We start from the raw sequence: 22,606 nt of genomic DNA, 5'->3' as shown, positions 1-22,606 counted from the left end.
GGTAGTCATGTGATCTCTTCTTTTAGCCCCAAAAGAGCTGCTGTACCAGGCTACCTGGAGAGCATCTGCTTTGCGTGAAGAGCACGGGCTGTTGGAGGTGGTGGCCACTCCAAGGGTTTTCAGGTGGTGACCTGACAGGTACCTGCAGCTGCTGCAAGCCTGGCAGCATATGTGCTATCAGGTGTCAAAATGAGCGAGATCAGGTGCAGAATCTGCACTCACCTGCCTCTGGGCAGCCTTCTGCTGCTCTCCTGCAAGCTCTTGAATTCCTTTGAGGAAATCATTGAAGAATTCTGCTTTACTGTACCAAGGGAAGGTGAGACTTACGTAGGAGAAAAGGCTTGACATGCCAAACGCCCTCCCACCAGCTGAAAAAAGTTTAAATCCAAAATTGAACTCTGAGATGTCTCAGTGGACAGCCTGCATTTTTACCTCAAAGCTTTTTAGGTACCTTCAGGGATATGCTATGTGTTTTCAGGTGCTCCTAAATGTCGGCAGGTAGGTGCCCAAACTCACCCAACAACCCCTCAGGTCCCCCAGTGCAGAACCTGGTTGGAGTGGTACCTAAACACCAGAGACCCTTAATCAGTTGGCATATAGATCCCAAGGGATGCCAGAAGCACCAGCCAACTAATGTGTCTGAGGAAAAGAGCAGGTTTCACAGAATCACAGGATGGTCGGGGTGGGAAGGGACCTCTGGACACCATCTAGTCCAACCCCCCACTAAACCAGGGTCACATTCAGGTGGGTTTTGAACATATCCAGAGAAGGATACCCCACAGCCTCTCTGGGCAGCCTGTGCCAGTGCTCAGTCACCCTCAAGGTAAAGAAGTTTTTCCTCATATTTAGGTGGAACTGCCTGGGTTTCAGTCTGTGCCTGTTGCCCTTTGTCCTGTGACTTGGCATCGTAGAAAAGAGCCTGGCCCTGTCTTCTTGGCACCCGCCCTTAAGATACTTGTATGCATTGATAAGGTCCCCTCTCAGTCTTCTCCAGGCTAAACAGCCCCAGCTCCCCCAGCCTTTCCTCACAAGGGAGATGCTCCAGTCCCCTCATCATCTGTGTAGCCTCCACTGGATCCCCTCCAGTAGCTCCCTGTTTCTCTTGAACTGGGGAGCCCAGCACTGCACGCAGCACTCCAGGTGGCCTCACCAGGGCAGAGTGGAGGGGGTACGATCACCTTCCTCAGCCCGCTGGCCACGCTTCTCCTAATGCACCCCAGGATCCCATTGGCCTTCTTGGCCACTTGCTACAGGTCTGCGTGTTTACCAGCCTTAGTATTAAGGGAAAGAGGATAATGCATGGGACAGGGGGTGGATGGGGAGGGAAGAAGTCCAGTTTTGATGAACTGCTACTTGGTTTCCATCCTCCTTTACTTGGGAGGCAATGGAGCACCCCAGGAATTCCAGAGCTTGTGTCTGTCTAGGTACAGAAGTGTGGGTATTTGCCTCCCTAACTACAGAATTTCAAGCCCATGCCTGAAGTACTATCCCAGCTATTCATTTGTAGGATTAAAATACTTGTGGCTTCACCTCAGAGCTTCCTACACTGGATTTTTTTCTTTCTACATACCTATCCCTCCTTCTCAGAAGATGGTGGCTGGCTGATCCTTATTATTGTAGCAAAGGTGCTTTAAGGGGTTGTTCTGCATCTTTTACGGCATTCAAGTTTGTGTTTAAGCTATCAAAGTTGTAAAAAAAAAAAAAAGTCTGTATTTCAAATGAGATATGGTGGTTTTGCTTTCAGTCTGTGGTGTTTATGGTGAAATAATTTCCTGCTTGTATTGTTTTAGCTTCCCAAACACCCTTTTTAAGCACATAAATTTAACTAATGTGTCTTACTCTTTTTAGAAACGAACTCAATGAACTCCATAACCTCTTCTCATCCTGTATGCCTGGGTTTTTTTTTTTATTGTTATTTCCTCTTGCTTAACAAGTGTCAATCATTAAAGTAAGTACAATCAATCTGACAGTTATGATCCAGTGATGCTGACTTGCTACATCCTGGTGAGGGTTTCAGCCTGCTTTTCATACACAGGTCTTGCAGCAGAGCAGCCCGAGTACCTCTTTCGGCATATCTGGCAGTCTCGAGTGTTCAGACAGGAGGTGGTGAAAGGGCATGGGAAAGGCAGCATGCCTCAAAGGAAGAAACAATAGATGCTCATTTCTTTTATTAATCAGTAGATAGGAAGTGCCTGTTTACAATCATATCTAGAGCTACAAGTGTTTTATTTCAAACAAGGGGAACAGAAGTATCTTCCTGGAGCTGCATGTGAGCTTTCATAGCAGCAACTGCTCAAAGTGAAGGGATCAAGCTAGCTTTTTCTGTGGGCTTTCTAGTTGCTGGGAGAAGATAGTTTCATTTTTAAAATCGGACAGTTTTGATAGGCCTAATGTACACAGGGACTGCTCTGCACAGGAACATATTCCTTGCAGAATACAAGACTGGTGCAATCACATTCCCTGGGCTCGCTGTGTATGTATGGACGGTTATTTATCATCATATTTGATTGTAAACGTCCTGCAGAGGTTCTACTGTTGCCCTGTGCGTGGGTGGCAGCTCCAACCTGTCTTGGACCTGTTGGACTTTCTGCACATTTACAGGTTACCTGTGAAGGAGTTATCTGTAGAGGATGAATAATCTGTTCCTGTTCGTTTGAGTTGGGTGACAGCCAGACTCAGGTGCAGACTCCCTCAGCATTTATGTTTTTGCTATCAAGTAAGCTATTTCAGTGCATGTTAAAAATTTCTTCCTTCTACTTCCTCCTACCTGTTCCCTCCTCCTGTGGCCGCTTTTGGCTTACCAGTAGTCCCTTTCAGAAAGAGAACCTTACCAAATTCCTTAGTGAAGTTACTGTGATACTGATCTTTGCATCAAGTTTGTGTTCATGTTCCTCCTGTGCTGGTGCCTTCAGGAAGATCTTTTCCTTGGGCTTGTGGGCTGAATCTCTTTCCTAGCTTTTACCTGAAATATTAAGAAAAAAAACCCCACCCAACAAATGCAAGTAGAACTAAGCTAAATCTCTTCAGACAAATTACTTATCTTGGAATAGAGTCTGCCTGGGTAGCTTAGTTAATTATCTGTCTTTTGTAGACATTCCGGACTGCTGAAGGACTGGCTGCTGTAGTCCAAACCTTTTTCTGTTTGAAACTCACCTCACTTCTGAAAGCTCAGAGTACTACAGCTGCAGAAATTAATGTTCTGGAGAACACTTTCTGCTTCTCTCCCTTTTCAAAATGTAGTCGTTACTTTTGGGATCTGGCACTGTTGCTGTGTGCACTGTTTGTGTTGATATTCCTATAGGTTAAAAACTGGGTTAGCAAAGTCCGTTGTATTGCTTAGCTTAGAGAGTTCGTTAGGATTGGGAATGATGGCTTCAGCATGTTGATGTACAGTAGGCTCCTTTTCCACAGCATCTGTGGTTTCTTGGGTGCACAGCCCCACTGACACAGCTGCATCGGGCTTTTCCAGCTCCCTGTTCTCTGCTGCAGCACAGGTTACAGGATATCTTGATTGGCAAGTAGCTCTAATTGTGTTATCTATAGCAGCAGAGTGAAAAGCAGAGTCCTTGACAGTAGATGAGACAGAACCATGGTTGTACTCCTCGGCCACAGTTGCTTGTTTGCTGTTCTGCCTTTGTCCATCTGCTTTGTGATGCCGGGGTTGGCCAGCTGAGGGGAAGGACAGAAGTTGATGAGAGCTGTTTGGGCAAATTGCACAGCCTGCTTCTTCTCTGCAGGGGAGAAGTTGCTTCAGTTACTTGGTTAACAAGCTTGGCTCGCAAAAGATGTTTTCCATGCATAGTAAAGTAGAAGTGTTCTTAAAGCAGTTGCACTGGAGTTCCCCTGCCTTTGCTTCTTGAAGCTGTAAAGCAGAAAACGCTGCTAAACGTGGAGATATTCAGAGGACTGCACAAATTTTAAGTGGGTCATCTTGGATACATCTGCAGAATGCCTTAAAAAAAGGTTTAAGTTCAGTGCAAGCAATTACAGAAAAATCCTGACAGGGTTGTGATTAAGAGATGGGAAACTGCCATTTATAGAGAAGGGATTTAAGAATATTAACGTACATCAGTTCTCCGGTTCCTGGGGCAAATACAAAACCTAAACAGTCTAATCCATTGTCAATATTCAGAGCAAGATGAGCATTGGACAAACAAGAATAATCAGAAAACACCCAGAACCAGTTGGAACTGGGCTGCATTTCAAAGCCAAAATGACTCTATGCCCAAGCACAGCAGAAGTGGCCATTTGTGACTAAGCTAGGAACGTCCTTAATAGGAAAAGCAGGGATTATAGCTGAATGAAGGAAACATCCAAGGCTTGAAAGCGTGTTAAGTATATTTTGTAAAACGAAGTATTCCGGCAGGAATCCAAACAAATCCACTCAAATGCTGTTGCTGTCCTGTGAGAAAGTTGGCTATGAGGAGGCTTGCAACTTATTTAAGGCAAGCCACAAGGGAGATTAGGGAGTCCTTAAGGATTTTTCCATCTGTTTGGAAAGTAAATGGGAAAAGATAGAATTGCTATTGAAAATACTCTCTGTGTTTTGGAATATTTTAAATTAACTTTTCTGTTTGAAGGTGAAGAAAAAAAAATACAAATGCCAAGTTAGAAAAGGATCACGTTTAAACACACAGAAGAATAAGGAAATAGGACATAATTACTTTGCCTCAAATTAGGAGTGACTAGAACTAGCAGAAGTAGAATAATGAGGTTTGAGAGTTTGTTCACCATCTGAACAGGTGTTATAAAAGACATTCGCTGAGATTGAACTGAACTGGACAGTAATGCCAGTAGAATCTTGAAGTTGAGAAGGAAGTACCTTTGATGGAAGTACCTTGAATGAAAAACATCTCAAAAAGTCAGACTTAAAAAAACCAGGGTGGCTTCTGACTCTGGATGCCAGCACTGCCGCTGTCATTCCTGAAACGGGGTATTGGGAGATGAGTTGCAAGTTAGATTCAGAAATTATCTCAGATCTATGATGCTAAGGGTCGTAACGTCAAAAATTCAGGTGCTGTTCTGACTAACAGAGAATGCCATGCAGTTTCCCTGTGACATCCCTAGTTACAACCAGGTCACCTGCAGATCCAGCAAACACTAAAGGTGCCTAGGCTAATTTAAGCCCCAGCCATTTTAAGGGTCCCTGCCACTGAGAGAAAGACAACATCATAGGCAGAGAGTGAGTGAACAGAGTTTAAGATGCACCCACACTTTTAATTTTTTTCTGTTCAGCAGCTTATGCACCTTCTCTACCTCTTGTCAGTTGAGATGTTCAGTCCCAAACCTGCTAATGGAAAGTACCTATTCAATAGAGAGTGATTAGAGCACTTAGTTAAGACTCTTCTGGGAAGCTGAGCTTTCTGTATCTCTGTATACATAGAGATCTTTGTATCTGTCAGTGCCTAATACCTACTGTGGGATTTGGTTTTGCTTTCTTTTATGTATTTTATTTCTCTCTGGAAATGCTATTTCTATTGACAGTGACACGTAACATGCAGCTTTCCAAGGTAGTTACACTAGTACCTTGCTGTTTGTGCCAATACTGCTGTAGGCAAAGAGGCTTAGGTAAAAATATCAAACTTCATAGTACAAAATTATGCTCGGTGTTTTCTAAGTCTTCTGCCGCTAAGTACAGAATGTACTTATGGCAAATGTAAAAGAAAATGGTAGCTTTTTGCTACAGCTGCAAAAATTGGCTTCCTGCCCATACTGCTGGTCAGTATTTGCAAACACGCAACGAATAGGTAGAGCATAAATATTTGATATGGAGGAGATTTGTAACATTATTTCTCTTAAATAAAGGATTTATTTATTTCAAGTCAAGAAAAGAATAACTGCATGGAGATTTATTGGTTATCATTGGTTTTCATGTTCTTAAACTGGCAACTCCTTAAATTTCATTTGGAATGATGGGCGAACAGCTGTGTAACTTGATGTCTTCCTTACTGTGCCACTCGCTTCCTTCCATCTCTGATCCTTTATTTCATTTATTCCTTGTTGTTAAGGTCTTGCTCCTGAGGCAAATAAATTAGTAAGCAGCTTGAAAACCATGCCGATGCTGCATGATGAGGCATACGTCCAGGAAATAAAACAGAACAAGGGCCGTGAAATTCCAGATAACACATTGGTGCTCCCGTAAGTACATTTTCCTTGGGAAGAGGGAGGGTTAGAAAAGATCCTGTTGATTTTCAAGTAATTACATCTCCAAACATTTAATGTGAAGAAGGCATTATGAGATTAGCAAAAATGCCTATATTGACTTAAAAGGAAAAAGCCCACCATGTCTGGCATGGTAGAAAATGTCTGTTTTGATATATTTGTAATGAAGTGCCTTAGAACTGATTGAGAAATAACTTTTTAATTAGGCAACAAGTAACCATTCTGGGAAACTTAGTCCTGTATCTTTTTCTTGTTTTGGATATTAATTTACTACTGTGAAAGCATAAAAATATTCTATAGAAACTAAGAAAACTGTATATACAGGTCTGTGTGAATTATCTTCAGCATATATCTGAAAAAGCAGCATCTAATTAATGCATCTGTGGGTAGGCCTTATGCTTTAATTCTGCAGGCCTTCTGTTTTTAAAAAAAACCAAAAGCTGATTGTCTTTCCCAAATTTATGCAACATTATGATAATAAGCAATGGGCTTATAATTAATCTGCATTGCTTCTTAACTGTTGGGCAAGGATTAATAAGCTTATAGGTTTTCTTTAGAGGGCAATATGCTAATTTGAGATATTCCCCAGCTGTGGTGCATGACTGTACCCCTGTAAACATGTTAACTTTTCGCAAAGAATGACTTTACGCAGTCATTCAAAGGTAAATGGGACTACAGCTGTTTTGCTGTAAGAGTAAAAATGGATATTTAATTTTTAAGGAGAAAATCAAGGCATACAAAGGAAATGTGAGGTTTATTAAGTTCTTTCTATTTTATATTGAGTTCCTCTGTGTAAAGCTTTTAAAAGTAACCACTTAAAAGGCAGATGGCAGAGAAAGGGGTAAAGGGAAAACGAATGGGCTCCCAGTGGAGCAGTATTGATATGAACAGTTTGTGTTAAATACGATGGCTATACAAAGAAAGATGGAGCTGTTACAATACTGTGCTTGTGACCAAATAACTTCTACATACTTTAAGGGATTTGAAATACAACAAAACTACACTAATATACCCATTTGAGTCTTAAATATACTTCTGGCACATCTTTTCGCTGAAGAACAAGAAAGCTTAAACCAATCATTCACATCAAAAACGGAGGTTTAAAAAACAACCTTGTTTTGTTTTTTTGGTGCTGCTGAGCGCTGTTCTGGAAGCTGGTCATGGCAATTTGCCATCTTCTGTTTTGTGCTGCCCGAGTGATATTTTAACCAGGCAGTTAAGAAATATCATGAGTTTCTGAGGGGAGAAAATAGGAGTATTTTGTGAACTCTGTATATCTGTGTGATGACCTCGATGTAAAAGGAATAATATAATCTCTTTTTAGAAAGGCATCAAAAGTCATAGACTAGACCAGTCTCTGGTGTCGGTGTGTCATATATTATTTCAACAGCACATCCTCGGGGGAACTTTCTTTACACAGATTTTCAACTGAGTTCCAAAGTTACTCTTAGCATGTGTAAATGTGATATCCATCTAGGCAATTTTTCATATGAAGTCTGAACTTATTTGGTACAGTATGTCAGTTGGTTATGAACGAAAACTGCACATTTTTTAAATGCGCTTCCTGCTGTATGCAGCTGTCCTACAGGCCTCATAAGGGGAGCGGGTCTGCAGTTTTTATTAGCTGATCAACTGATAATTGACTTTTTTTTTACATATTTTATATTGCTATAAATATATACATGAATAGCAAGTGGGAACAAAACTTCTGCAAATGCTGAAGGAAGGTAATCAACTTTTCTGTGCTCTAAGCACCATATTTCAGGAACTTTTACACATCCATGCAGTATCCTTGTCTTTTCTATAGCCTTTGACTGTCTTCCAGTGTAAATGTACAAGTATTTATCACAGTTACAGCTGGCAGGGACCTTTCCATCATCCTCAGGCAGTGGAAAAACATTGAGAACGTTCTGAAGATGATCCTGTCAAACATGCTCTGGATGGCTCTGCCTGGAAAAGAGAGGGGTCAGCAGAGCTGGCCTGCTCGCAGTGCTGCTTTGTTAGCTGCATCTTGGCCACTGCATTGCTAAATAGGAACATATTCCAGCTAATGTAAGAATGGGTGAAAATGGTGGATATTCTATCCCCTTCCAAGCTTCAGAAAGGTAGCAGAAAACAGGAGGAGTAGGGTTCTTTTATTACCCCACATCTTAACTGCCAAGTTGAATTTATACCTAGTTGACTTTATTCTCAGTGGCTAGAAAGTTAATGAGAAGTGCGCACGTTTTGTGGGGTAAGACACATGCCCTGTATGCGGTCTGTTTGGCTGGCAAATCAAAGTTCTTTGAAGAGTCAGATTTCTTGAGATAGGCAAGTGGGCAAAGGGAGACCGGTGGCCCTTGGAGGCAGGGAGAGCAGACAGTATGCTTAGAGCTACAACAATCCCACTGTGATTCCATAGCCGTCATCACCTTTGGTAAGTCCCCTCCAAATTTGGGATCGTGTATTTTTGTAAGATGTTTCATTGTGTAAACGCTTCTTAATCTTTGGTCTCCATCTGCTGGGCTACACACTGCATGATGCTTGGAAGCGTTACATTCCTCAACCTCACAGGTACTTTATCCTGTTGCTTGACTGTCAGTTTTTGTTTTGGGTTGTGTCTTTTCCCACTCGCATGGTTGTTTTGTTTTTATTGTACTTACAGCAGTCTTTTCCCAGCTGTCAAGGTTGCACTTGTTTAGTGGCCAATAACTGATCGCCAGTGAAGCGTTTATAGTCCCAAGGCCTCAGTTTTAAATACTTCAATACTGTGCCAGTATTTTAAGATCTTTGCTATGATCACATCACATTTACAAAGTTAGCCTATTATTAACAAAGGCAAGAGTTTACTTGAAGATCTTAACTAACCAAGAGTTTTTTCTGAAATCTGAGGTCAGAGAAACTGAGAAGGGTGGACCTTCTAAAGGCCACAAAAATGAATCCCAGTTATAAGACTCTAAAGAGAAAATACCCTTCGTGTCAGGAAAGAGTATATATTTATAGGGTATCTATTTATATTTATAAAAGGATCAAAAGGTTGTTGCAATTCTTCTGTTGACCCCCAATAAACTTTGGAAGCTTTATAGATTCCTCTCAATAGCTTATGAAGCATTTTTAAACCATAAAGCTTTGTATCAACTTTTGTTAGAACTCAGTTCCAAACTTAAAGAAAGTAAGTTTGGGTTCTTCTTTTCTATTGTTAGTTTTGCCAGCTTTTCTCCACCTCCCAAATTATATTTGTTATGAAGTTAAATTTATGGATTAGTGCTTTAAACCACATCAAGCCATGAACTTCTAACCTGGGAACGTAATGTTCCAAATTTAAAACCATTTTTTTGCCATAGACTTGGGGGGTGGGGAGGAAAATGGTGAAAATTACTGATTTAGAGGAAAAAAATGGAGGTTATAAGCTGATATTACTGAGAATTATTTTTTTCGATTGTCTTTCTTCATAGTGTCTCTAAGCAAAACAAAAGAATTTTTTACACAATCCTGGAGCTCTCACCGCTGCTTGATTCTTCCAACATGACACCAGAGGACTGGGCCAAAATTGCAAGAAAACTTGAGGTACTATGGTGTGGGATAAGAATTCATTTGTTGCTTAAATGAAACCAGCAGTATATCTAGTATACTTAGCAAGATAAGACAATTCAGTAGTGCTGTATGTATTTTTTAATTTTAAATGTAAATGTTATGTACCTTGCTTAGTTACTTGCAAAGTAACAAGTACTATGCTTGCAAGGCTTGCTGAATTTTTTTTTTCTTTTCAAAATGTTGCAAACTCATTAAAGTTATATAGTTCATGCAATGATAAGCCATGTCATCATTCTGTACAAGAAAATAAATGGGAAAATTGTAGCTATGATTAAGGTATGCAACGTGTAGGCTGATATTGTCTAAAATGTTGACTTGTAGTCAATATTTTTTGACAGTGAATATAATTCTTAGGTGTAAGTGACTTAGTTACATATAATTTGAGTGTTCAAATAGCTTAATAGTTGGCTATTGACGTAGAAAATAATTTCATGTCTTCATGCCTTTCTTACTCTAGACACAGATGGACTTTACCGGCTACAAAGCCAAAGGCAGTTGAAAAAATGCTATCATGGTTAGGTTTCCCGCACTGAGATATGTTTAAAGCCCTGGATATTTCTGCATATATGCATAAATTCATTACCTCCTTCTCTAGATTAAAAAAAAAATCAGCATTTCTCTGCTTCCATGTCCAAACTTAGCTATGTGCTTTTAAGAAAGTAGAAATGTGAAACATTTCAAATACTTTACAACAGGAATTGATATGTAGCTGTTAGAAAGAAATAACCGTGGGCCTAGTAAGATACTGCTCTTCCACTCAAGCTCGCTCTGTGGTAGTGAGCTTCGTAGTGTAGATTTCCTTCCTTGACCAAGCTGTAGCAATGCACACGAGCAGTACAATAATGCAGGGAAAAATGCTGAAGATTCAGGTAATAGTCTTTCACCCTTAAGTGCTCTAATCCAGAAACCACCAAACTAGGGACAATACTCCTGCTATTGAATGCATCTTGCCAGGGCAGAGAAGGGATGGAGCCTGGTGTGTGGGATGGAGCAGGGGTTAGGTCTTCTTGAGACTGACTGACCTTGTTACTGCACTGGGAACTACAGCATGGTTTTTGCATCACGCTGTAGGTTGGCCTACTGGAAGATCTTGCAGCGCTAGCGGTTGTTCTGCTGGCTAATTGTTAGAGACAAGCAGAGGTCCCCTGAAACCTCCAGTAGGTAGTAACATGCAGGCATGAATATCAGTGAAGAAACAGCAAAAGGATGAGTAGAAATCTGTGGGAGTTTGGAGGTGACCTTGTCATCAGAAGATGCCAAGCACATATGCCTATTGTAGCATAAGAGTAATTAAAAAGAGATCTTATTTAATTCTATTGCAAACCCCCTGTTTTCCTCCCCCACTGGCACTTCATATGTTTGCTCAGACTTTTATGTAATCCTTTCTGTGTTACCAAATGGCATCAGGGACATCAGTGTCTCACTACAGTGTTTACTGTGTGCATCACGTAAAATTGAGGAACCGATTCCTTTTTCTTCCAAAAAGCCAGCAGATGAACTTATTCCAACAGGATGAACTGTGCGATTCATGCTTTGCATTAAAGAAAACCAAACAAACAACTCCTGGGTGGAATTTTATGTAGGTGAAAGTTACTCTTAAATTCCCTTTTTGCATCTGTGCGTGCCTGATTAAGGGACTTCTCAAAAATCACCTCTTTTGGGGCAGAAGGCACATGCTGCTGCAGAAAAGGTGACTTTTCAACAGGAGAGGGCACTCGTACACTGACAACTTCCCTCTCTGCCACCCGGATTAAATGGACCGTTTTTCCTATAGGTTATGATAGCCTTGGTTTGCCTAATCTGTTCCTGTAAATGGTGTAATCCCTAAAGTAAAAGCGGCAACAAGAAATCAGACTATACGGCTAATTTGCATATGTTAACATTCTTGTTTAAAGCCATTGCTAAGCTTTTCTTAATTAGCAGTCTTCTGCTTTAAAAATGCAGCATTAATATGTATACATAGAAGAATCTCTTTGACTGTTCCATAATTAGAATTAGCGGCTCTAGTGTTTAGTGTCCTATTAACCCTTAATTGTATTTAAACTGAAAACAGGGTAACTTTAGGACGCGTTATGCGTGTAGTACCCTTTAAAGTATTATGCTGTTGCTTGCCTCAGTGAAAGTGATGCAGTATGTACCTGGCTTGCTGATGCCGGTGCATTGCTCTAACAGTGTGGAAACTGTCTCTCCATCTCCAGGAGCACTATGAAAAGTACGATGGTTTTGTGATCCTCCATGGCACTGACACCATGGCCTACACAGCTTCAGCCTTATCCTTCATGTGTGAGAACCTGGGTAAAACTATTGTTCTGACAGGATCTCAGGTAATGGACTTAATTTGAAGTCAGAAGCTTAATTTCTGTTTTTTATATGGAAAACTAGGTAGCATCCTGATTATCACTGTATAGTTTGGTAGTGCAGGGGAGGCCTCTGGCCAAGGTGAATGGTCACAGCGCTGATAGAAATTTGTGAGAGCTGACAGGCTCACCAGCTGAGGATCTGCCCCATAATTTTATCATTAATGACTTTACAACTCTGTACCAAATCAGACCAGTAGTTCATTATGTCTGGGGCCAGATGCTTCAGAGAAAGATATAAGAGCCTGTCATTGGCCATTGTGTATTAATCGGTTTATATGAGAAGCATCTTTCCAGCCTCAGGTGGCTGCTGGTTGTTAGCTGTCTTTTTTTTTTTTTTTTTTTTTCTCTCCTTAAAGCCCTGAAGCTTATCACTTTTTACTTCATCAGTTGTTATCCTGTCTTACGTTACTCATTGTTGCATTCTTTACCATTTTTTTAATAATCTCTAAGCATTAGATGCATTTTTGATAATTTCTATTCCAGAAAGCATCTAACATGTTCTATTTCCTTTCCTCTAAAGGCTACATTTATTAATTTTCATTCTCTTAGCTGGAAATCAGCCCTTTGCATATTGTCTGAGGGGGAGGGGTTGTCTTACTAGAATAGCTTGCTTGAGCATAAAATACAGCTCTAATCACAAAGGAGAGATGAAACATTGCACAGTAAAATTCCCCTCCCCCATCTCATAACCTCCCTTTCACATGTGGTCTATTTGAAGTCAAAATACAAAAGTCTAAGAAGGATTATGCTCCCACTTACTGTCCTGACATGGGGCAGTCTAGTTGTGATACATCATATTCGAGGTTTTACTTTCTTTTTGGCTTTATTGCTTGGAGATTTGCCTGACATATTATCTAGCAATGAAGGCATGTGATTTTTTTTTTTTTTTTTTTTTTTTCCGCTGCTGAAAGGAGCTCTGACTCTGTTAATAAAGTAGCAATCTGAAAAGGCATGGAAGTCATCACTCAGCAGACCAAATTTCTGTTTTTAATCTTGTTCGTTTCTGTCAGTATTAACCTGCTGGCTCAGTTTTTCTATACTATGGGAAAAGATGGTGCAAGAGAGCTGTTGTGAAGCCCATAGTGGCAGTTCTGTATGATCTGCCTTGCTTTTTCTCTTGTACAATCACTTCTCCCATGCTCGGTCAGTTTAACTATGCCTGCTTTCTACTTCTTATATTTTTCCTGAATCAGTCTCTTAATCTGCTTAATCACACCAGAATCATCTCTATATTAGCTTTTAAGCATTTAAATCATGGAAGTCTGTTAAGCACAGAAGGAAATCCTGCCATCTGCTACAGTCTAAAATAGTTTGGATAAAGAAGGAGACTTTATTTGTTATAAATAATTGTTACATAAATTATAATGTATTTGTCTTGCATAAGTTGGGCTCTTTATTTTTTTTTTTTCTGCTGTGTTGGCTTTACATAAGGGACAGGGTGTAATTTCAGTCTCTGCTCTTCAGGTGCCCATATACGAGTTACGGAATGACGGCCGAGCCAACCTTCTGGGGGCACTGCTGTTTGCTGGGCAGTTTGTGATTCCTGAGGTCTGTTTGCCTGTGAAGACTGTCTCAGAAGCTACTTTTCTCCTTCTAGCCAGGACACATATTTACATACTCAAAATACCCAGTAGGCAGTATGGAATTGTGCTTAAACAGGAAGATAAATGGATTCTGCTGAGGTAACAGGCACTTGCATGGCAAAGCATGTGCCATTTTCTCAGAAGTCATATCCCATTTAGCCCACATACAACCTGTAAAGACTATCAAGTCTGAAATACACCTTGCAGCAGACTTGAAATCAGAGGTTCGCTTGCAAATAGTCAGTTTTTTAACCAAGTTACTTTGAAGTTCTAAAGTTGCTCTAGAACTGGTAGGAGTGTCTTCTGACTCAAGTTCCTGAAGACTGAAGTGTTGAGGGTGATATACCTAATGGACATGGAAGTACCTCCGTGGTCTCAGCACCCCGACTTTAAAGTTGTTGATGCTGTGCAGCCTGAAAATCAGGGAGAAAACTGGTCTAGGTGCACCTTGTTTCACTTCTGCCATGCTCCTAAAGCCAGTTCTTGTAAGACAACAGCAATAGCTGATGGGCCAAGATCTCTGTAACTAATAACAGTTTGAGGTATCTCTTTTCCTTCAAATTCCAATTGACAAACTTAGAGGGATTTGAGAAGGAACGTAATTATTTGTGTGGAAACTTGAAAGTTATCCTCGTTTTCACTAGGCCTTTTGTTAAGGTTTTGAACTCTGAATTTAGATGTAACTGATGAATTTGTTAATAAGTCCACACTGTTTCTTTCCTCTGTCTCTGAAGTGGACTCAGGCAAATCTGCTGTCTCCTAGACTATGCCTCATGAGAGGATTATGAAACTAGTTAGCTCTTAACTTGTTTTGTTCTTAAATTCTTTAACCAATGTGTGACAGATGTGCCAACCCTTTTTGAAAGGCTAAGAGTTGTAAACATCTACTAGCCTCTGAGTTGCTTTAAAGATTTAGAAAACACTTTATAAAGGACAGACTACAGTATTTATCTACTGAATCTTTTAATTACTGGCTTATTCAGACCTGTTTCTTTACTTGTCTTGCAGGTGTGCCTGTATTTTTATAATAAACTGTACAGGGGAAATAGGGTGACTAAGGTGGATGCTGGGAGTTTCAATGCCTTTTCCTCACCTAACCTGCCTCCACTTGCAAATGCTGAGGTTGATATTACAAGTAAGCAAGATCATCTCTTAAGCCTTGTAATTTATGCCACATGCAATAGAATTCTAGCTGAAAAAAATCTGTGCCTGAGTAGTTGAAACGCAGTTTGTAAATGCAAATATCTTTGCAAGCCTTGTAGATTGACTCCACCTTACCTGCTCTGAAAATGTTTAAATATTACTAAGACTGAGAATTTGTGACTCAACTGCATTTATCTATTGAATATAGATGTGCGCTAGACTGACTTTGACTAAAGATCCAGACTAACCAGAGGGAATGTTGCCCCTGTGTTATGAAAGTGCTTGCTCTGAAGATAAAAATGAGGGAGTGAGGACTGAAAGAACAAAGAGTTTAATCTCGTTAATGACCACGCTGGGCTCTGAAATCAGGCAAAAGAGTTATTGCAGAGTACTTGCAGCTTCAACAGATTCTCTGTTTGGTGCATGTCATTGTGTAAGTTTTACTGGATATTTAGGACCTGTCTAAATTGCAAGCACATTGGAAACAGCAGACCTAAAATAAGTTTGTTGGTTTTTTTTTCCCCTAAACTAACTCGGGCTCCCTGTAATTTCTGTGTGTCTGTTTTTAAGAAGGGGAAAGACTGCATGAAGGTTTCAGTACCTGTTTACGAAGTCATTAATGTATTGATGTCTGTTCATGGATAAATGGCACCCTTTGGAGAGGGGAGGAGAGAGACACATTTGAAATTTGGCCAAATGAGGAGTTGCTGAAAAACATACTAAAGGACAGTTTTCAAAATATGACATGTTATGCGAGCTGCTTTGTGATAGGCTAGGTATATTAAAAAGGAGTAGGACTTCATGACAATCTCCATTACTACAAAAAAATAAGAATAGGAAGGGTTCCCAAATTCTTTTGCTAGGCGCTGTTAGTGGTGGTAGGAGATCTAGCCCTGTGCCATGCAGTGTGCTATTCTGAAGGCTTTCCACTACTAGAGACAGACATTCTGCAAATTGGAAAAATAAACTTATCCCTTCCACCTAATGAGTGGGAGTTACTTAACAAAGTTTCAGGATCAAAGTCCTGTGCCTGTAGCAGCCAGATAAAAACCGAGGAAGCCTGTGAAATACTGCAGGGTTCCATAAGACATCTCTCAAGTAGAGTGTCAGCCACTGTTGTGTTACTGTGCTCTGTCAAATACGGTGTATCTGAAATCAACAGCAATGCTGTCAGTTGATGGCTGCAGTAAATTGGGGAGAATCTTCTTTCTTGGGTTTTTATGAACTGCATCAAATAGGGTATAAATAAATCCCATTTACTGACTGATCAATAATGAAATCAAGCTGCAAACTGCATGCTATTTTTCATTTGGATTTGAATGAACTGTTTTGTGATTCCTTGTCTATAGTAGAAAAATGAGACGGTTACTAAGTACTTCCCTTGGCCCATATTGGGTCCCATTATCTTTTCAGTAGAATGCCCCATTGAGATCAGTGGGGATTTCTGGTTTAAAAACTGGTGGTGTGATAGGCTCTATTTTTATTTGTTTCAGTTGATTACCCTGTTGAGGTAGCATCATTTATCCAAGATGATGGTGTCAGTACTGAAGTATTGTTTCATTTTGAAAAAACATAGTTTATAGTATGGACAATCTACAAGTGCTGCTTTATTTTGTCCAAAGTAATTGTTTGAAACATCGCTGTCCCCCTTGAGTTTGCTTGTACAATCCTCATATGAAGGTTTCATGGACACAAGGTACCACTTGGGCTTTTAAAACAAACCAAACAAATCTAGCATCTTTTAACGTGGTTTGTTTTTTTTTTTTCAAACAACTTTCTATAACACACCTTAATCCTCCTGTAGACAGGGCTGACTTGCTGCTTCAGCATTATGGAGAGTAGCCTGAGGATGCCAGGAGGAGAAGGCCACGGGCAGAAACTCTTCTTCAGGCTTCCCAGTTCTAATGAAGCTGGGAATGAAAATTCCAGAGAATCAGAGGGGAAGAGGTGACAGGATGGAGGGAGTGAGGAGGATAATGAGATCATGGGTTGGTATGCAGGAATGAGGAGAGGACATGCTGTTCAAGGCTAGGCATACCATCTAAAAGCAACAATCTACTTGAGAGCCAAAGAGGAGAGGGAGAAACTTAGTCCTCTTCCCTGCAGCACTCTCCTTCATTTTTGATATCCATTTCTCAACCTGTTCCCTCTTCAGGTGAGGCTCCCAGTGGATTTCTGATCCCATCAACTGGCTGTGTTCTCAGCCAGATCCTTAACTGTCTTAGCAACTTCTAACAGTCCTGTTATCCAGTTTTAGATGAGGAAGCACGTCAGCTTCCTCAAGACTTTCAATATAGCACAACAAAGTCCTGTTAGAAGTGAAAAATTCTAGCCCACTCCTGGGATGAACAAGAAACCCAATGTTGATGGGAAATACTTGTGCAGCAGAGCCACAAATCTCTGTATGAAATGGGCAATATAGAAATAATAAAAAATATTTCTAAAATCTTAAAGCTTATAAGAAAAAAATACCTTACCTTATTTCTCCCATATTTTAAAAACAGGAGAGACAAGGACTATTTCACTTGAAATGTGTAAAGAGTCTCAGTATATTTCATAATTGATTGCTGTTCTCTGTTCTTGAATGTCCTAAAGAAGCACATACAAAACTTGCTTTGTCACCATGGCTGGACTTTCTTCATCACACTTGCATGTAACATCTGGGAGTGGTGCACATATACAGGACCATATGATGAAAAACAATTTGTGTAGGGGAGAGACAGAGCCCATGTGACTGTGCATGCAGGTGTAGTGCAGCAGCAGGAGGTTAGAAGGTCCTCGTGGGCTCGTCTACCCAAATAGCTCGTCTGTCATTAGAGAGAAGCTATTAGTCACTGGCAGGTCTGTGTCTTGGTTGGCAGTTCTGGTTATTTATAGTTAAAAGCCCTAGACCTTTCTGTATTAAGACAAGTGCCAGCTTTCTTCACTGAAGTGCTTTTGGTCGTCCCCCCACCCTTGTTAAGTAGGCATGTTGATTCTTGCAGCAACACCATTCAATTTAAATATTAATTTCAAAAGGTGTGTGTTGATTGTTTTATAACAAACTGCCAAAAAAGGGGGTCTGTGTTTGTTTGCCTCCTTCAGGAATTTGCACCTATAGGTTGGCCTGGCCTCCCCACCCCTTGGCTGCCTCCATGAATTGTAATGAATGCTGGGGCAGCTTATATAGTGGTGGGGCTTGCCTGCAGCCCTGCAGAGAAGGATAAGAAGAAAGCATTTCTGTTTGTCTGGAGCTCTGCAAGCACAAAAAGCTGTATTTCTTGTTTGATTTCATAACTCGGAGTTCAGTCACCACTCCTAAGGGAGGTGTCGCTCTTAGTTGCTGCTCTTCCATTATAACTTGAAACCTGCATTGTGGCATAGGTGCTGTTTAACAACTGGAGTTTCTTGCTGCTTTCTGGACTGTGTAGAGCTGCTTCTCTTTTTTTATTTATTTTATTTTTAAGTCAGGTTGATGTTTTTTCCCCACACTAACCTTATCACCATACTGAGAGAGAGAATAAAGCTGAATAAGACAAGGATGTATTTTTGAGCTGTGATTTTTAAAAGCTGTAGTGTTTGGTAGGGAGGGGAAGGTTGGCAATAGCAGAGTATTGTTTATGTGATGGTTTTCTTTGGAAGAATAAACCAAAGGCCTTAATATCTTGAATGCAGTCTCCTCAAATACTGCAATCTTTTCTATCCCAAGCCATTTTGGATACAGCATATAAATAACCATTACCTTTTTTAAAAACTTACTTTCTGCTCTGCAACACCAGTAGCTAGCTTATGTTAGTTCCTCAGCTTTGTATCCACATTTATATAATGCAGTACAGTATATCAATTAAACTCTTCACAAGCACAAACTTTCCAAGTTAGAACAGTTTACAGTTTTCTGTGGTGTGCCAGAACTGAATATCCCTAATTAGTCACTCTTATCTGTAGGATAAAAACCTGCTATGAACACCGATATATAGCTTTTTGTACTTTACCTGCTTGTATATGAGTTTCTTACTTAAGAACTGTTAGTGATTTCTAAGATTTGGGGCTTTTTATTTAACAAAAAGAATGCTGTGTGGTGTGACACTAGGCTGCAAGTCATCTGGTTTGTGCAGTACGATGAAGATGCTTGAACTTAGCTATGTGACATAAATATTCCTCCTTTTTGGGGATGTAATCTTTGAGATGGAGGATGCAAAGGGTGTGTTCTAATTTCCCCTGCTCCTCATGGCTCTTTTCCTCATTTACAACAGTTCTGAATAAATCGGAGATGGAGTTGGGCTTTTATGTATATTTATTTGTCTTTGGCTCTTGCATCACACTTGCCTTTTGTTCTGCCTTTTAGACTTGTTTGTCTAATGGAAAACTGACATCTGTGGAGTCTGCAGTACCAAGCACATTATGTAGGCTGATGAGGTTCATGTTAACTCAGAGGCAATCTTTAATTCTTTTTTTAATATAGTTTGGAATGACATCACGGTACTATGTCTGCATGCATTACATTTATCTTGAAGATGATATGTTATTTGGTAGAGCGTACTCCAAGAGTACAGGTATAGGTCTGACTTCTGAATCTATCCTCTGATCTCTCTCCTTGGTCTTCTACTTTTGGCAGTATCTTAATGATCCATGCCAAGGCAGGTTTCCTCAGTTCATTCTTCAAGTTTGTTATGGGCGTTAGAGATACTAACAGTTGCCAAACTTAGTAGTATGTGTTTGTGAAGTTTTGGCAAGGATTCCTAGTTTATGGAGGATAAAGGAAAGAAAGCCCTGATAGAATTTTATTGCCATCCAATCTTACAGAGAAGGCTGCTTTTAAAGAATTAATCTGTGTGTTAGAAGGTTGAAAGGATTGCATTTATTGCCAAACACTGCTGCTTCCTAAAGCACAGTGCTCCTGAGTGAACGTGGTTAGCCAGGCCTATGAACCTCCAGCAGAACAAATGCCCAGCTTTCTGCACTCCTTGTGTACCTCCTGCAGGTCTCTGACTCCCTCTGGAAAGCTCGTGGAGGCCTCTGACAGCTACTTGGCTAGCTACTAAATCCAGCCAGGTGGTTTCAGAACTGTGCCGGCCAGCTTAGCACAAAGAAAGAAACTGTAGAAATGGTCTGTATTTCTATTCTTTCATTCCCAGGGCATTAGGAATCCATGTGCTGAAGTGTTGCTGGTTGGACAAACGTGATGCCCAGCCAACTGCTTGTGACCTGTTTAATGACATACGATATTTTTTAGAAAGAACATGCAGAGGCTCTAGTTGCTGACAGGGCACAACGACAGGAAGAGAAATTTTGTTAAGTCTTATAGGTGACTGCTATTTTCTATCTTGACTTAATGGATTGTGTAGTTTTTAGTATCTCTGGTAATGGGACAATAGAGTAGGCTTCAACGAAGGCTTTTAAATGTACTCTGAATTTTTTTGCAAATGGCTGTCTGCTGATTGCAAGAGATTGCAACGGTAATTGGTGTGAGTAACTCCGCATGGCTGAGAGCAACTCAGTATTATGCACGCAGATCTTTTATCCGTTTTGCTGCTTGAGAGTTTCTCCAAAACCTAAAAAGCTTAAATCATGATGGGGAAACAGGTAGCTTTATGGCATGGTGGGCTTTCATCAAAGCACGATGCTCTGAGCTGTTGGCTGCTGTTTGTTAAACCTCTTCCACTGCCTTGTAGGTAGTCAGTGCTACCAACACTGCGCTCCTACAGTGAAGTAGTGTAATTCTGAAATCAATAATGCATGACTTGGCTTCTAATAATGCAACACAAACAAACTATTAGTTAAACAGCTGGCTTCTGGCTCTAAATGTATAATCAGAGTTAATTGAATCCTTGCTATTTTATTTAATCTTTAGTAACTACCTAATAAACTCTGGAGGTGATTAGCGGCAACAGTAACTGCATTTGTCATCTCTCATGTCTGGGAAGATGAAGGTCTGTTTTCTAAACATTAATCCAGGCTGGTATCAGGCCAACTACATAACAATGAAGTTCAGGTCAGTGTGTGACAAGTAAGTGCCTCACCTCTGCTAGACCTGCACGACACTGTTGGCTGAGGCTTTCTGACCACTGAACTGGGAGAGCTGGCGCTAACAGGACACGGTCAATCTTGTGAACCAGTCAGATCTAGTACTTTTCAGAATGCTTTTCAGAGCTATCAGGCTTCTCTTTTGAAGAGGTTGTAATAAAGGTATACAGCTTTGTGTCTGACCGATCATCCCGTTCACTAACGGTCATTGAACTAACATACCCATTTTGGACATCTTTGCTATAAAATGCTATTAAATTGAAGCAAGCATACATATTAAATATCTCCTTGAAGGGCACTAACTTAGAAATACTGATGAGTAATACTGATATATCTCAGAATCTAGACTATTTCAGATTTAAAGCTAAAATATAACAGTTGAGCCTAACCTGGATGTGGCCTTGAAGACATATTTTGTGGCACCTAATAAATAAGGTGTGTTAGATCAGCTGATGATACAGCTGCTGTCTTAAATGGGCCTTTCTCTTTTCAAAAATACATTGCCTTTCATGAATCCCCTGCATAAGAAACAGTTTTAAAGACAATGTTTTAAATATGAAGTACGACAAGTATACTTAATATTATGTCTTAATATTAAATTTAAAAGGCCATTTCTCTTAACAGTAAACTGGGAAACGGTGTGGAGAGCCAATACCAGAAAGAAATTTCAAGTTCACACCAATATGAATAGGAATGTTGGGCTTCTGCGAATCTTCCCAGGAATCACCACTGCTGCTGTAAGTGTTACCACTTCATTTTGGAAGTGGGTGAAGTGATGCTCAAACACTAGATTAGTTAACTGAAGTAGAGAAGCTGCATTGTTTGTAGCGGTGGTTGGAGTTTTGGGGGGAAGGGGAAGGATCTGTCATCTGATAAACATTTTTTTTTGGAATATCAGACCATTCAAAGACTATTTTCATATGCCATAAACTATTGACAAAAGCTTTACAAATATCTTTTGTCTAAACCGCCTGGGCTCTGAAACTTAAAAATAATCAGGGTTCATAAATAGGTCAAGTGTGCTTTTCTAGACATGTGCAGGCTACAGTGACCATGGAAATGCTCTTTTGCTGCATATTGAGATACATTAATAGATATCTTGTCAAAGAATATGCAGTATGGTGGGTGGAGGGGAGTGTGGCTTTTTTGGCAACTTGTGCTTCTTTTTTAAGATTCATTCTGTCTCACGCTGATGGTTAACATGACCCTCAGTATTCAGACAGAGCTGAAAATGAGAAGTGAGATTTTGCTGCTGAAAAGAGAGTGGGATTTTTTTTTTTGCCTTTAGAAATTACTTCGCAGAACTGTGGGTTTAGGTAGATTTGTCTTTAAATTTTCAACTAATACTTGTTCCATTAAATTGACAAGTCATTTGTGGCTGTTGCCATCTTAAATTGAATAGTAGTTTAAGCAGCACTACTCAATTATATTACCATTCTTTTTAGGTGAATATGAACAGATGGGAAAGGCAGAGGGGTGGTATATTTGCAATAAAACTCCAACTGCATAGTTAGCCTCATGGGGGCTTACAGTGCATTGCATTTAGCATATGTGATCAGCAAGGAAACATCTAGGTTGTTTAAAATATATCCTTCTAGGAAGAGGACTTTGCTAGGCATTCTCTTACAGCGGGGCACAATAGCTGCCTCATTAACAACTGACCCAGAAGGTGTTAGTGCCTCTTTTTTTTATTGCCTTGAGTTAAATCAATTGGCTTTTGAGCTAACAAACTCCAGGCTTCATTAGAATGTTCTTTCCTGGAAAGTGAGACACCCTCTCTCT

At 40.2% G+C, this 22,606-nt stretch overlaps 1 protein-coding gene across 1 annotated transcript in view; it reads left to right on the top strand.

Moving 5' to 3' along the window:
- The window catches only part of ASPG (asparaginase), a 47,217-nt gene that overhangs the window by 756 nt on the left and 23,855 nt on the right, over window positions 1-22,606 (top strand). Inside the window, exons 2-7 of the mRNA XM_080397073.1 lie at window positions 6,009-6,138; window positions 9,597-9,708; window positions 11,934-12,059; window positions 13,560-13,643; window positions 14,687-14,813; window positions 21,449-21,561. Coding sequence (XP_080253199.1) covers window positions 6,009-6,138; window positions 9,597-9,708; window positions 11,934-12,059; window positions 13,560-13,643; window positions 14,687-14,813; window positions 21,449-21,561 — 692 coding nt within the window. The remainder of the gene's footprint in view (window positions 1-6,008; window positions 6,139-9,596; window positions 9,709-11,933; window positions 12,060-13,559; window positions 13,644-14,686; window positions 14,814-21,448; window positions 21,562-22,606) is intronic.

This window comes from Falco punctatus, assembly GCF_963210335.1.
Source record: "Falco punctatus genome assembly, chromosome: 7".
NCBI lineage: Eukaryota > Metazoa > Chordata > Aves > Falconiformes > Falconidae > Falco > Falco punctatus.
This window is presented reverse-complemented; position numbering and strand designations above follow the sequence as displayed.